This window comes from Acinonyx jubatus, chromosome D4 (genome assembly GCF_027475565.1).
Source record: "Acinonyx jubatus isolate Ajub_Pintada_27869175 chromosome D4, VMU_Ajub_asm_v1.0, whole genome shotgun sequence".
In the NCBI taxonomy this organism is placed as follows: domain Eukaryota; kingdom Metazoa; phylum Chordata; class Mammalia; order Carnivora; family Felidae; genus Acinonyx; species Acinonyx jubatus.
Genome location: NC_069391.1, coordinates 33,442,967 through 33,459,173, shown reverse-complemented (window position 1 = coordinate 33,459,173; position 16,207 = coordinate 33,442,967). Strand labels below are relative to the sequence as shown.

The 16,207-nt window shown below is 48.5% G+C and overlaps 1 protein-coding gene and 1 pseudogene across 4 annotated transcripts in view; both read right to left on the bottom strand.

The window, feature by feature from the left end:
- Positions 1–1,588: 1,588 nt before the first annotated feature.
- Positions 1,589–16,207, bottom strand: part of TRIM14 (tripartite motif containing 14) — a 29,321-nt gene continuing 14,702 nt past the window's right edge. For all 4 annotated transcript variants that reach the window (XM_053204898.1, XM_053204899.1, XM_027039514.2 and 1 more), the window contains 3 exons: positions 12,596–12,758; positions 8,427–8,519; positions 1,589–5,249 (listed from right to left, as the gene is read on the bottom strand). In XM_053204898.1, the coding sequence (XP_053060873.1) occupies positions 4,714–5,249; positions 8,427–8,519; positions 12,596–12,758 (792 nt within the window). In that variant the 3' untranslated portion in view covers positions 1,589–4,713. The remainder of the gene's footprint in view (positions 5,250–8,426; positions 8,520–12,595; positions 12,759–16,207) is intronic.
- Positions 9,802–12,589, bottom strand: LOC106981291 (40S ribosomal protein S3a-like; annotated as a pseudogene).

The window sequence follows — 16,207 nt, the reverse complement described above, 5'->3', positions numbered from 1 at the left end:
TGCACAGCAAACCGTAAGCATAGTAAGTAAATCACGGTAAGTTAGAAGGTGCTATGTGCAGTGGGGGTGGGGGAGTGGGGAATAGGGCTGGGTAAGGGAGATGGGGGTGTGGGGCTTGGTGTATTTGTAGCTTGTGGTGATTTTTTAATACAGTGGTAATGCTGAAATCAGCCCTTCCCTAATCCATAATGAAACCCAGCTAACAAGAAAGATTCTCACTGCTTCATTGAACAACCGCATGACCCTTTCATAGGGAGTCCATATCGGACTCTCCTTTGTTCTTTTGAATGAGTGCTAAGATGAACAGTTCTTTTCAAATGTATTTCCAGATTCCTAATCTTTGTTCATATTTCTTTGACGTTGTTCACTATCACTTCTTGTTTCAAAGTGTATCCTTGAGTCTCTTTCCAGATGCATATAATTAGCCTTTTGAAGTTTCTTTAGAGTTTAGGGCCTCCCTCTCCTGTGGATCCCAAATCAGTTTCTGGAAAGGCACTGATGTTCGTAAGTGTGGGTGGGGTGGGGTGGGAATCCTGGGTTGTACTCATGTGTAAAAGAGAATGCATCAGATTGATGTGCTAAGAATTGAAGTGCGATAGTATCAATTTCTGGCCAGTGTTTACTTCATTTCTCCCTATAAGCAGCCTTGAGAAGATCATCAATGTTTCCGATTCCATAACCTTTTCCTCTACAACAGCAGAGAAGGTGACATTTAGGCAAATATCTGAGACTTTCCTAGCAAGAAGAGACATGGGATGGTAGTAGAGGGATATTCCGGGGCCTGGAAACAGGATGTGGGTCTGGGAGGGAGGGAGGGATGGGCCTGACTTGGGCTCTAGCTGAGAATGTGGAGCATCTAGTTTCCAACAGGGACCCAGTCAGTTGCCTCTAGGTCCTGGCAGACATTCGGAGTGTTAAAAGGGTGGCCCAGGAAGCTCTGTAAACGTCAGCTGGATTTCCCTCAGAGCAGGAACTAGTAAGGCTCAGACCTGGAAGAGCCACTGAGGTCATGAGTCTTAACTCTGCCTTTTGTGTGGAGGACTGGATCGCGTGTTGGAGAGAGTTGCGGCGGGGGGGGGGGGGGGGGGGTGTCTGGAACACACTTCCTGTTGGGACACGTAGAAAAGATAATCACCTGTGTGTGACATGGGTGGGTAGACTCGGCGTGCCAAGTAGAGGGTAGAGGGACCACGCTGTGTACCCTCTGCTAGGCTGACATCACAGTCACTGCTCCCTGACAGAGTGGAATCGCAGAAACAAGAGATGCAGTAGGCAAGGAAGGGTCCCCGAAATCTCTAAATATTAGTGACCACAGGTGGCGTCAGTGTGAAGATGAAAGATGCCAAAAGCGACATGGTATTTTCTTGGATAGAATAGCTGGGAAGTAGGACTTGTTTGTACATAGGGAAGAATTTCATAAGTTATCTTCAGAAGTGGTGAACTCCCCATCCCTGGCACTATTGAACCTGGGACCAGCAGAGCTGACTCCCACAAAAAAGTTGTGGCGGGGACGTGAGGTGAGTGAGGCCCTGTCCAGGCCTAGGTGCTGTGTACTTGAGGCAGCACGAACTCCCAATGAAGAGCATGGTTACAAGGTACAGTATTCATCTTTATTAAGACAAATCACATAATAGAAAATTAAGGTCATTTAAAAATATCTGCAGGCAGTTTGCTGTATTAAGAAATTTCTGATGGGGCGCCTGGGTGACTTAGTTAAGCATCCGACTTCAGCTCAGGTCATGAACTCATGGTCTGTGAGTTCGAGCCTCGTGTCGGGCTCCGTGCTGACAGCTCAGAGCCTAGAGTCTGCTTCGGATTCTGTGTCTCGTTCTCTCTCTGCCCCTCCCCTGCTCACGCCTCTGTCTCTTCTCTTTCTCAAAAGTAAAAACATTAAAAAAAAAATTTTTTTTTTAATTTCTGCAAGTTCATATCTGAGAGAGATTTAGGTAAGTGACTTTATAGTCATAGACCCCAAGGAAGCTTTAGTCCTGTATGAGGAATAGTCAGGGAGGTTCCTGCTACTGCCGGACGGCTGCTGGGAGCTTCTGTTGCTCCCACACTATGCCAGGCACGACAGGAATTCCACTGGGGATGCTAATGGGTCCTGACATGGTCCAGTGCTGTATGGTTTTTAAAGCAAGTTCAAAACCGTTGGCTCTTTTGAGCCTCCCAGCACTAGGCAGGGTCATTACTCCCATTTTACAAATGATCCTCTGAGAGGTAAAACGACTAGCCTAAGGTCACTAGATTGTGTACCGAAACTGCAGTTTTCTGGCTAGTGCAAGTCTTGATACAGAGTAGGCGTTTGAGAAGAGCCAGTTTTTGTCCTTTATAATCCAGCTCTGTCTCTGATACATGAATTCCAAACTCTCAAGTTCCTCTCTGGGTGCAGGACCTCATCTCAGCCCAAGGAAAATAATCCAAAGCTAGGCCCACGTCCCACAGAGTAACTAGGCCAAAGCCAAGTATCACAGGCAAAACAGGCGGGAGCGAGCAGGCATTGGCCAGAGACTAGCTGTGTTTACCCAGAGAGTATGGCCTGATGGGCCTGAGCATAGACCCCAACTCCACCACTGGCTGTGTGACCTTGGGCAAGTTACTCACTCTGTATCTCAATTTTGCCATGTGTAGAATTGGGGTAACTTTCCACCTCCTAGGGATGATGTAAGAATCAAATGAGTTAATAGTCGTAAAGCATCAGAACCGTGCCTGACAAAATAGCAGGTGCTGTTAGTGCTTGGCCCTGGCCGCCATGGGTCTGGGGATGTCTTTGCATGGAGAGACACAGTATATCCATCTCCTTCTGTCAGGAATGCCCTGTCAGAATTCAGATCTGGCTCATCCCCAGTAGAATTCTTTTTTCAGGATTCCTGGAGCAGTGTGCTTAGACATTCTGCTGTTTATCCAGCTAGTGTCTTAAGTGATTTAGTTAGAACTGAAGGCACTCTTAAGGTTCCTTCTGCCTTGTATCCTACTTATATTTCATTGCCCTATATGAAAGTGGCATTTCTAGGTCAGAAACTGTTAGAAATTGTCAGTTTTATGTGGTTCAAGCTAATTAATACCCTGAAACCGTAAGTAGGTTTCACCTTTGCATTTTCTTCACTCTGCCACTGCCCTCTTGCCAAGCACCTAAGAAGACACTTTAACACAGGATGGTTTCAAAACCATCTAGGGAATTGGACAAATAATGATGCTAAGTCTTCAGAGCTGAGGCACAGACCCAAGAAAGATGCTTTTCCCTTCCTGTTAGAGAAGCTGGCCTGCGAGGTCCTGCTGGTTTGGCCTTCTCTATTTCTGTCACTTCTCTTTTGGAAAGTGGTTCTCTGGGTTCTCTGGGTTTCCATGGCAACACCTGGAACTGAGGGGCCTGAGGAGCATGGGGATGTCTGGACTGTCCAAACCTTACTTTCAGCTCCTCTTCTTTTGGTTCCAAGACAGTTGGGAAAACTGCCTGTGGTTGCTAAGCAGCAGTCACCTGCTGGTTTTCTTCCCAACATCCCCTGAGGAACGAATAAGCAGTAAAATCTCTCAGATCAAGAGCTGGGACAGGGACCAAGTAAGACACTTGCCTGGGGGCTGGAGCGGGGCATGGCCCAGCCCTTAATCACCGAGGGGGACTTTAAGCAACGTTCTTTCAGGACCTTAGTCTCCCCACATGTACAGTGAGGTCAGGCTGGGTGGTTCATGTGGACTTCTCAGCTCAACTGCTGAGTCAATGATAGCTGGCTGCTGGTCATTGCCTGCCTGGGAGGAACGGAACATTCTGAACTTTTCAGGGTGGGGAGAGTGTAGGACACAGCTGCCCTTGGGAAACTTCCAATCTAGTTGGAAAGCAAGGTCCCAGACTTGTGGTTCTAATAGTAAGAGAGATTCCTGTGGCTTGGGGAGAGACTTCCTGGGGCAGTTAAGCCAGGGGAAGCCTGAAACAGGCAAAGGAAGATGAAAGGGCTTTTCTGCATAAATGAGTGTATGGGGCCAGTAGCAGAGGGCAAAGGTGTAGACAGCTCTAATTGGAGGGTCTCTGAAAAGAGCCGTAGAAGCCAGATGAGGCATAAAAAAGTTCTGGGCAGACTAGAAAGGCCTTGAATGCTAAGGGAAAGTGCCTGCTTTTCTCCCTGTAGTCCTTAGGAACCTCCTGGTAGTTCTAAGGTTAAGCGAAGTTTTAGGCACATGCCTCTGGCCTTACAGTGGAGGATGAGGACGGGAGAGGGTTCAGGCCATGAGGTGTTAAGATGCTCCTGCAGCTGCTCTGAAGGTAAGTGACATGGATAAGCTGAAGCAGAGTGGAGAGGAGGAGGCAGATCAAAGGGACATTAAGGGAGAAAGAGCTGGATGACTCTCACATATTTATTGTGCGCCTACTAAGTGCCAGGTATTGCTGACTGCTGAATGAGGGAGAGGTCCGAGGCCGAAGATAATGTATTCTGACACGGTCAGGATGCTTAGGGCTCACGTGTGGGTGCACCCGGACTAAAAGCAGTGTAGTGTAAGTGCCCTGGTGGTGGGAAGGTCCGAGGAGACAGTCCCCGCAGAGGATCTGTGTGTGGGGCATGTTTGAAACCAACCTAGGAGAGGAGACCTTCAAAGCACCTGTGCATGACTGGCGGGGGAGATGATAGGCGTGCTTAGGGAGCAGGCAGACCAGCCGCATCGAGGTCGGGTGACACCAGAGCGGCGGAAGGCCTAGGGCAGTCACTCCAGTCTCAGCCCCTAGGGCAGCCTGGAGATGCTGATGGCCCCTTCCCAGAGCCGCAGGGCCGGGTAGAGCGGCTCCTGGAAAGTGGCGCGGAAAGTGTGCAGGTGGCTCATGCCGCCAGACACGTCGTAGAAGGCGAGGATGCCGGCCTCGTAATCCAGGAAGACACCGAGACGGTCGGGGTCGTCGCGGGGCCGCAGTCGGCTGCGCTGGCCGTCGTGGAAGGCCCAGTACTCGAGGTCGTAGCGCTTGAGACACCAGGACTGGCGATTGCAGCCGAGGCGCGCGGCGGCCGAGGCCCCGCAGCGCCGCAGGGAGGCGTAGGCCGCGCCCACCCACCAGCCGACGCCCGCCTCCTGCACGTCCACTTCCCAGTAGTGGCGTCCGGCGGCGAAGCAGTCGCGACCCAGCACCTGCCACAGCTTGTCAAAGCGCAGCTCGGGCGTGGGTCCCAGGCGGCCCAGCAGTCCACAGCGCACCGTCAGGCGGTCGGCGGACAGGCGCAGGCGTGCGTGCATGGTGTCCGGCTCTAGAGTGGGCGTGCGCGCGTCTGCAGGGGGCGGGGACACCGGGGCGACACGTAGTGGGAGGGGCAGCGCGGTGCCCCGACCCGGCAACCGACCAGGCTCGCACCCGCAGCCCAGATTGGGAATCACCAAAAGATAAATGAAAAACCACCCTTGCAACCCTGCCTGCCTCTGGGGAGGTGGCTGGGCCACAAGTGAAGGAGTGAAAATGTCACTGAATTTTGTACCATCCATGGAATTTGTTGCTGATGTCTAAAAATTTTTAAATCCTATCCCTTGTAACACGGGTGTATATCCTTCCAGTTTTTATCTTGCCATTTTATAGTTTTTCTTTATCATGCCATACATGCTCTTGGGTAATCTTTTTATAATTTATTGACATACTTAAGGACATTTTACCCTGTCAAATAATATTCTTTCATCAGAGCACTTTAATGGCAACCCTAAGATTTTGATGTATTGGATGTATTATAATTTAACCTATCCCTCCCCCTTTTCCATATTTAGGCTTTAAAAAAAGCTTCTGAAAATATTAATTACATCTTTATGTATCTGATTATTTCTTTAGGATACATTCCTAAAAGAGGAATTGCTGGGTCAACATGGATAATTTTGCTTTTAAGGACTTTGGTAAATACTGCCAAATTGTGTTCCAGAAATGTGGTGCTTAAATCCCCAATAATCGTTCTCAGTGCATTATACCACATATGCAGACATGAAGTGAAAAAAAGTCTACGTGGTAGGATACATAGATGTTCCAGCTTTACTAGATACTGCCAAATTGTTTTCTTAGTAAAGTTCTGGAGTTTCCTGTAGTGAGGTTTTTGCAAGTCTTTTGTTAGATTTATTCCTGGTTTTTAAAAAGTGTTACTGAAAATAATATTTTTAAAAATTCAGTTTCTAGGGGCGCCTGGGTGGTTCAGTCAGTTAAGCGTCCGACTTCAGCTCAGGTCACGATCTCACAGTCTGTGAGTTCGAGCCCCGCGTCAGCCTCTGTGCTGACAGCTCAGAGCCTGGAGCCTGCTTCAGATTCTGTGTCTCGCTCTCTCTCTGCCCCTCCCCTGCTCATGCTCTGTCTCTGTCTCAAAAATAAATAAAAACATTAAAAAAAATTTTAATTCAGTTTCTAGGGGCGCCTGGGTGGCTCAGTCAGTTAAGCATCTGATGGCTCAGGTTCATGAGATCGAGCCAACACTGCTTGGGATTCTCTCTCTCCCTCCTCCTCTGCCCCTCCCCTGTTCATGCTCTCTACTCTCTCTGTCTCTCAAAATAAATAAATAACCTTAAAAAAAAGAAAAACATTCATTTTCTAATTGTTTACTGCCAATATATAGATATATGATTTTTGTATAATGATATTACATCCAACAGTTATTCTAAATACACTTAGTAGTAATTGTAATTTACCTTTTGATTATTTTAGATTTTCTGTAATCATGTCATCTGTGAATAATGATCTTTTTTCCTTCCTTTTCCAATCCTTACAGCTTTCGTTTCTTTTTCTTACCTCAAGGCACTGTCTAGGACATCTAGAATAATGTTGCATAGAAGTGGTTATAGTAGGCATCCTTTTCTCCCCCTCCTGGGTAAATACCCAACAGAAATGCATACATAACGTGCATCAAAAGACATGCACGGGAATGTTCATAGCAACATCATTCACTACAGGCTAAACCGGAAATAATCCAAAATGTCCTTCAACAGTGCTATATTCATACAATGGAATACTAAATACAGTAGTGAAAATGAACAAACTACTACTCTGCACAATAATATGGATAAATCTCCCAAATGTTATGTTGAGTGACAGAAGACACAAGAAAGTACAGTTTGAATGATCTAGTTATATCAAGGTCAAAGACAGGCAAAACTAACCTACAGTGTCAGAAATCAGGAGAGTAGTTAACCCTTCGGGAGTAGTGAATAGAAGGCCACAAAAAGGGTGCCTGGGTGGCTCAGTCAGTATGTGTCAGTTTGGTTCAGGTCATGGTCTCTCGGTTAGGTTCTTGAGATTGAGCCCCCCCCCTTCCCCCGTCAGTCTGTGCACTGACAGCGGGGAGCCAGAGTCTTGGAAGAGCCTGCTTGGGATTCTCTCTGCCTCTCTCTCTGCCCCTCCCCCACTCTTGCACACAGGTGTGTGAGCTCACATGCTCTCTTTCTCTCTCTCAAAATAAAAAAAAAAAGGCCACATGAGGAAGGCTTCTGGGGAGCTGGAAATTTCCATTTCTTGGTCCGAAGGAGGTTATAGAGTGTTTACTTTTTAAAAATAATTGAGCGGTACCCCTTTGACTTTTGTGCTTTTCTTTATGTATATTTCAAAGTTTACTTTAAAAAGTACATGCCCAGTAATTCCCCTTTTGAGAAATTTACTCCTATAGAATAATCCAAAAATGAGCTAAGGTGTATCCATTCAATTATTCATTAATGCAGCTAACATGTATAAGAGTGTTTATTATAGCATTGTTCATAGAAATGAAAATATAAAGCAGCCTAAATGCACAGCATTATGAATTGGTTAAATATAGCATATTCATTCAATGGAATACTATGCATCCTTTAAAAATAAAGATGATATTTAAATCTATTGAAACAAAACTGTTCAAGCTACACTGTTAAATAAAAAATTTACAAAAGAGTATCATATGATCCCAGTTAAAAAAATATGTACACGTGTGCTTTTAAAATGTCTGAAAAAATGTATGCCAAAATATTAATAGCATTTATCTTTGGGGAAGCAACAGTTTTCTTTTTGTGTATCTGTAATTTCTAATTTTCTGTAAGAAGCATGCATTACCTGTATAATTTTTTTAAGGGAACAGAGATTTTCACAACATATCCATAAATGAAAACAGGTTACAAAACAGTAGGTATAGTTGATACCATGTTTGTAAAAAACAATATATTAAATATATCCTTGTATGTATATATAAATAAACCAAAAAAAGCTAACAGGGCAAATAATACTAGTAGTTATCTATGAGAAAGTGATGGTCTTTAAAAAATTGTTTTTGTTTTTTAATTTTTCTACAATGAGTATGTATTATTTCTGTATTTAAAAACTAATAATAAAGGTTAAAAAACCCCAAGTTGGGTCTGTTAGGAAAAAAGGGGGGGCCGCCTCTATTTCTATGACCCCCTGTCTCCCCTCCCACGCACCCAGCCCTCTCCACCCTCTCTTCGCTCCCACTCGTGGGGCTTACATTTTAGGAAGAGTGATCGCTCTGGTGAGGGGCTTGTTTTCAACAAGGAAACTAGCTTGGTGCTGGAGGAGCCTGAGAGCTGGCAGTTCAGGTCTGTAACAGATTGTGAGAAATGAGTGCCTGGTGCTCATCTAAGCAAGAGCAAACTACAAAACATACTAAAAATATTACAAAACTGGAGAGTCGCATAATCTCTCCCAAGAACCACATACAAATGTAAGCAGTTAATGCAAATTCAGGAATTTGCAACAGGAATACTCTAGGATAATACTTGGATCTAAGGAGAAGTGTACTTCTGAGGGTGGGAAGTGAATTCGGGCCAGGGTGAATGAGCCCTGAACCTGGGGAAGAGACCACAGGATCAAGGATGATCACGAGAATCAACTATGTGTTCAAATAGTTGAGAATGGGGCGACCACATGGCGGAAATGCAAATTCCAGGATAAGATGGAAAACAAGAAATGAAGTCATCAGAAAGGTCATGTTGGTGTCTCATTTGAGTGGGAGGGGGTTCAGGGGGAAACCCAAGCCATGGTCCCTGTCTTCAACAGTTCTGTCAGGTAAATGAGGTGCGCTCACTTGAGCTACCAGCCAAGGCACAGAGGGAAGAGAGGTGAATCAAGGGAGACATCGTGGAGGAGGAAGCACCTTAGCTGGCCCTTAAAGGATCGGGAAGATTTGGACATCCAGAAAAAAGGATAGGAGGCTTTCCCAACAAGAGGGTACAGCAGGAGCACAGACATTAATTAAAGGCAGGTGCTAGGAGTGGCATGTAAACAGCAGGGAGCCACGAAAGGCATCTATGGGTAGACAGAAGCAGAATTTCCAGAGATCTCTCTGGTGGGGGATAGATGGGGCAGGGTGAGCATGGAGGCAGAGGCCCTGCTAGGAGGCTTGGGCCTGAAGTGGGGCAACAGGGATGGAAGAGGGGGCTGGGTTAAGGAAATCTGCAATGGCAGAAGTGCCAGGCTTAACTGTTTACTGGGAGTAGACTGGAGTCAAGCAGCAGCAGACTGGGGGGAAGATGCTGGGTTCTTTTTTTTTTTTTTTAAAGTAGACTTCATGCCCAGTGCAGAGCCCAACATGGGGCTTGGACTCACGACTCTAAGATCAAGACCTGAGCTGAGACTAAGAGGCGCACACTTAACCGACTGAGCCACCCAGGTGCCCCAAGATGCTGGATTCTGTTCGGCCCTGTGAAGCCTACAGTGTCTGTGGAAAATACAGAGTGGGGGGGGTGGGGCACCAGAAGGGCAGTGGTGCTGCAAGACCCCTGTCTCCTTGTGTCCTTCCTGGGAGAGCACCTCTCAGTATTACTTGTGATCATGAGAGTGATGATCTCATTTGGAGGTCGGTGAGGGGTGATGGCCTGGAGGAAGCAAGGTGGGGGGCGGGAATCAGAACACAGACCCTGGGGTCAGAGTCTGTTTGAATTCTGCCTCTACCGCCTACCAGCTATGCAAGGTAAGGCTAATCAGTTAACCTCTCTGAGCCTCAGCTCCCTCATCTGTAAAATGGAAATAATAAAGGCATCCCCCACTCCCCCTCCCTGCCCCGACCCTGACACGATAGTGGTGAGGAGTTGCTGGATTTATCTGTAAAATGCTCAGAACAATGCCTGGCACGGAGCAAGCGTTATCATGGACTCAGCAGGCACCCCTGGTTCTTTGGGAATGGGCCACTGAGAATGTAAATGTGGGTGAACTGCATTTGGGGTCCATCTGAGTAACATCTTGTGGTGGTTGGGGACATACCAGTGCCCACTTGCTGAAAACTGACAAGCCCAAAGATTCCTAAAACTGACCGCTAAGATTCTTTTTTTTCCTTTTTTTCATATTTGGCTATTTATTATTCTTTTTAAACATTTAGATATATTGACTGCTACGATTCTGACATGTGGTTTTATTTTTAATTGATTTCATCTTAAAATGTTTTCAAAATTCCAGTGGAAGTTATGAGCAAAGAGAACATCATCTATAGATTTAAAGTCTGCTTTAACAAACCAGCTTGGAAAATCAAACAACAAAAGACTACCGCTCAGCCTTGCTACACACTTCACAGTGTCCCAAACAGGCTGCAGCCTTCTCTTGACTCAGTTTGAAATGCCTTTCCCTGTTTTCTCCCACTCTGGAAGCCTTAGTGGTTCATCAAGGCCCAGCTGATGTGCCACCTCCTTCAAGAGGGCTTCCTGGTTTTCCACCAGAATCACTCTCTCCTTCCTCTGGGTGCTGCTACCTCCTGTGTCTCTGTTACTCACCCATGAGGTTGGCTGGCACTGTAGCCAGGGCTTGGCCTCCCCTCTGTCCGTTTCCCGGAGGAGGCTGAATGGGTGCTTGTAGCACTTCCTCTCGCCCTTTCCTCTCCTAATCTCCTGCCACTGCCCTGCCAGGCCCCATTTGACCAGGTGGCATCCGACTTCCTCCACTTCATCACGCAGTTTCTGCCCTGAATGTCCTCAGTAGTTGGCCTCAATTTTCTAAATTTAATTTCATCATTCTGCAACAAAGCTCAATTCAAACATGCAACCCGTGAGGCCACCAGATGCGATTTTGGTTCCTTGAGTTCTCGTGACCTGCGTTTTGCCACTATTTCTTACACTGAACATAGCTGGTGCTTTCACATCACACCGATCATCCTGAGAAAATGCATCAACCACTTTCTTCTTGGCTCCCCTTCTGTCATCCTACATCAGGTGTTTGTTCTTGCAAACTACCATGGTGTTGCTCAGAGAACCAAAAGGGCCATTGCCTGCAATTCTAAATGCTCCTCCTTCCCATCTCAGAAAAGGGCAACTTTCTTCTCCCAATTGCTCAGACCAAAGTCCTTGGAGTCTCCTTGGTTTCTCTGTCTCTCTCTCTCTTCTTCCCTCCTCACACCCACATTCACTCCTGTTGACCCCCTTGCCTTTCCTTCAACATGCCAAACTACTCTTTATTGTGCCTCAGGACACTTGCACTTGTGTCTCCCTCTGCCCCAAAAGAACTTTCCCTCAGATGGACCGACTACAGCAACAATAATAGCTAATGCTTACATACTGCTTATTATGCCTGAGCACGGTTCTAAGCAGCTTATGTATGAGATGTTAATTCTTACACAACCCTATGAGAGGGGACTTTATTATTCTCTCCGTTGATGTGGAAACAGAGGCACAGAAAACTTAGGTGCCTTGCCCAAGAAAGGAGGCTTAGGAAGTGGTGGACCTGGGATAGGAACCCAGGCAGCCTGGCTCCAGAGTCCACGCATGTAACCACTACACTGAACTTCAGCCCTTCAGACCTGCAGAGCTTGCTGGGGACTTCCTTCGGCCATCTTGCATATCCCCTTCCCAGAGATGCCTTCTCCACTTCGCCATAAGAAATAGCTCCTCCTCCTAGTCACCCAGTGTTCTCCTCACCCTGCTGTATTTTTCTTCAGAGCACTTACCGCTGACATACTGTTCTATGTGACTTTCTCCCAGAACAATGAACACCATAAAGGTAAGACCTTTGTTTTGTACCCTGCCATTGCTAACAGAGAAAAGGGGCTCAGTAAATGTTCTGAGTGAATCATAAGAACAGAGGTAAATGAATGGAAAAAAGGTATTTCTGAGCATCTGCTTTACACCAGGCCCTTCAGGGACCTCAGAGCAGGACTCGTAGTGGTTCTTGCCTTTGCGGCATTTATGAGGGGCAGGGAGAGGTTCATGGATCCAGCTCATGCACAGCCCCAGGCAGGAGATCGGCCAGGGCCTGGGGGGGGAAAGGCAGAGGGGGAGATGGCCAGCAGAGCCAGCCCAGGCTGGTGTGGAAAGGACTCCCAGGTGAGCGCCCTGGGCTCACTGCAGGGATGGTGGGACTTGGCTAGACAGAGCAAGGGGAGGAGGGAGAGTTGGCTACTCCAGCAGGGAGCCCAAAGCAGGCAAATATAAAGTGTGACAGAATCCCGGGAGTGACTCAGGGGCAGAAGCACAGCGGTATACTTGTGAGAGGCAGGACAGGGTCTCAGAAAGGGAAGGAGGTGAAATCTGAAGGGTGGGTGGGGCCTAGGCCCAGGAGTCCTTGACTGCCCAGCCAAGGGCCTCTGTGTGGAAAAGGTATGACTGAGATCACCATTTCGGTCTTTGCCGTTGTCTCTGGGTGAAAGGGCACTAGGGGAGTTAAGGACACAAGGCTGGCCACGCAGCGACTTACTTTCCTTGAGGCGAACGTCCAGTGGTGTCTGTAACATGCTCTGCATGGCCTCCACGAGGCCCTTGAAGAAGCTCTTGGCGGGCTCGAAGGACAGGGGCACGGGGTAGCACAGCTCTCCCAGGCTCATCTGCTGCTGCATCTGCTGCTCAGCGGCCACGTACTCCTGCCAGGATGGGCGGGGGTCAGGGCGGCTCTGGGAACTGTGGGTGCTGTCCCAGCCTCCACCGCTGCACCCCGGAACAAACCCAGGCCAGCAAGTACAGGCCCCACCCTGCCCCAGCAACTGGGACCGGCCCAGGCTGGGCCCCCGGGAACAGAGCTCTGAAGAGACCACACAGCCGGCCCCAGGGCGGCAGACACGCAGAGGTCCAGTTTTCGGACCTACACTGTTGATTTCTTCCTCCCCTCCATGTTCACTGAGCTCTACTCTGTGCTAGGCGTTCGGGGCAGAGGAAGGAGGGAGGCTGGCTGATTGCACCTGCCCTTAAGTTGCTCACCGCCTTGCAAGGGACCCTGAAGCTTTACAGACACTGCGACGGGTCTGCTGGAGGTACAAGGGAACAAAAGGGATGAGGGGCCAGTTTTTCTGGGGAAAGAGCCCTTTGGGCATGTCCAAAGGAGGGAGCAAGAAACCATGTTCCAAGAAGGAAGCCAAGGACCCTGAAAGTTCAGCTGGAATGCCAGCTGAGGGGGAGGGCCCACCACTGGGGGGACCTGACCTGTTTTCTGCCTGGACTTCACCCTTTAAATAGCCTTCCCATGTTAAGGGTTGCTTTCCTAAGTAGAAGTTAGAAAACTCCCTCTCCCAGCCTTCTTTGCACCTAGGCGCGGGCCTGTGACCGATCTAAGGCCTGGATGTGGAAGTGACCATGAGGCAGTGGCAGCAGCATGTAGCTGTCAGGGACAGCAGGGCTGGAGGCTTCAGGGGCAGTGCCTGGGTCAGTGGCCCAGCAGAGACGCAGCGGGGTCTATGCTGGAGCACCCCCGTGCTGTGGCCTGGACTTTCCTCCTGTCACCTGGTCTTCATCCTAACTTTCAGGCCCTCCTGGAGATCCTGTGACCTGCCAAATACTCGTTCTTTCATAAACTCCTTTCCTGCTTGAAACGGCTACAGTGGACTCTCTTGTTGGCAGGTAGGAGCCCACTTTGCGCTCTTTCAAGGGCTGTCCTGGGCAAGGAGTGCCTTGAGTGAGCAGGCCCTGGTTAGTGGGCGGTGCTGCTCAGGGCAAGATGGGCAGATGGACGCCTCAGGAGGGAGCACGGCCTGGCCCTCTGCCGTTAGGCTAACAGCAAAACCACCAGGCAGGATGGTGGACCTCAGGAGAACCTCAGGTCAGGAGGCTGGTCCTAGGCCCTGTGCAGCCTAGGGGGTGCCAGTCTGGACTCTATCCGCATTTGGTGGGGAAGAAGGTAACTGTGGGGAACCAGGCCTAAGGTCACTCCCAGGAATAGAGCTGGCCAGGGAGTCAGAGCACTAACATGGGGGCCAGGGTGCCACTCTGCAACAGGAAGGTGGCTCAGAGGGCAGATGGGTGGAATGGGATGGGGGAGAGAGGGTGAAGGACAAATGCCACCACCTGGTACCTCCAGCTCCAGCATCTAGCACAAGGTGTGACACATAGTAGGTTCTCGGTAAATATTTATGATAGAATAAGGAATGGAATTGAGCACACCTGCTTCTCAGCTTTGCCAACTCAGGCAACAGCTCTCTAGCCACCCATCCATCTTCCTTCCTTCCTTCCTTCCTTCCTCCCTCCCTCCCTCCCTCCCTCCCTCCCTTCCTTCTTTCCTCCCTCCCCTCCTTCCCTCCTTCCTTCCTTCCTCTCTTCTTTCCTCCCTCCCTTCCTTCCTTCTTTCCTCCCTCCCTCCCTCCCTTCCTCCCTCCCTCCCCTCCTTCCCTCCTTCCTTCCTTCCCTCCCTCCCTTCAATATTTTACTTGTTTTTGAGAGAGCACAAGAGTGGGGGGCAGAGAGAGAGAGAGGGACAGAGAATCCAAAGCAGTCTCTGCGCTGCCAGCAGCAAGCCTGATGTGGGGCTTGAACTCACGAACCGTGAGATCATGACCTGGGGCGAAGTCAGACGCTCAACCAACTGAGCGTCCTATCTTTCGAGCAGAGGCTGGGCATCATCTTGCATCTCCCCCCCTCCCCCACCACTTCCAATCACCAATCCCGTTGCATCTCTCAAACCTGCCTGCCTCTTTCCATCCTGACACCCTTCCACTGGCCCAGGCCACCTCAGTCCATCCTCCACTCTGTCACCAAAGTGACCTTCCAAAAGCATTAAACCAACCAGGTCGTTCCCCAGTTCACAACACTCCTCACATATCTTTACAGGACAGTCTAAACCCCATGACCCGGCACATATGGCCCTTGGCTAACTAGCCCTGGCTTCCTGGTCCAGCTGCATCTCCCAACACCCCCTCCTCCCTCGTATCCCTGCCCGGCTGAACCCCCGCTGCTGCCCAGCCTGCCAGGCTCTCACATGCACATGATTCCTTCCTGTCTGGGATGTCCTCTCTGCTCTGTCCCTCTGTATATCCCCAGTGGCCTCTCCTCATGCTCCCACACTGAGCTCCACTGTCACCTTCCCTTAGAAGTCTTCCCTGACCCCCATACAGAATTGGACATTTCTTGGACATACTTTTGATAGCTTACTTGGGCTGCATTGTAAATAAATGTTTCTGAGTATGTCTCCTGACCCATGAGCTCTTAATGTCAAGCAGGGGCCTGGTGTGAACAGGTTGCTCAGTATGTATCTGATGAATACGTGAATGAGCAAATAGAAGGGAGGAATGACAAATGACGAATATCAGTAGTTTTGGCACCAGAGAATAAAGAAAGAAGATGGCAAAGCCCTGAAACTGTATCTATGATAAAAGAATGGGGCGCCTGGATGGCTCAGTCGCTTGGGCGTCCGACTTCGGCTCAGGTCATGATCTCACGGTCCGTGAGTTCGAGCCCCGCGTCAGGCTCTGTGCTGACAGCTCAGAGCCTGGAGCCTGTTTCAGATTCTGTGTCTCCCTCTCTCTGACCCTCCCCCGTTCATGCTCTGTCTCTCTCTGTCTCAAAAATGAATAAATGTTAAAAAAAATTTTTTTTTAAAGAGAAACATTCTTCTCCACAGAAGCATCCTTTTGTGTTAGATATCCCTACAAAGTACCATTATTTAAAAAACAAACAAATGTACCCCACTGTGCATCTAGCCCCTCTTAAGGCATAATATCCACTGTGCCTAGGAAAGCACCTACCCAGAATTTTTCTTAGATTTAGTTTTTTGCTAGCTAACAATGACACACGGAAGCCAAACTGACCAAGGCCACATAAAGGCACAAGACTAGAAATATCTGACAGGGACTGGCTTAACTGGTTTTGTACTGAGTGATTGATTTGTCTGTCTTATTTTCCAGCCACAGTCTAATCTGTGATTACACTCCAGGACACCTTTAGTTATGCCTTGCCTCCTCCCACAAGCCTGTAAAGAATCTCATGATGGCTATCTAATACTGTAAGATTTTCCTTTATAATCAGGAAAATTAGGCGAAGAGAACGCCAGGATAAGAACATAAGCTGGAAGCCAGAGTGAGACGAGGAACAAGATGTATGCCACCAA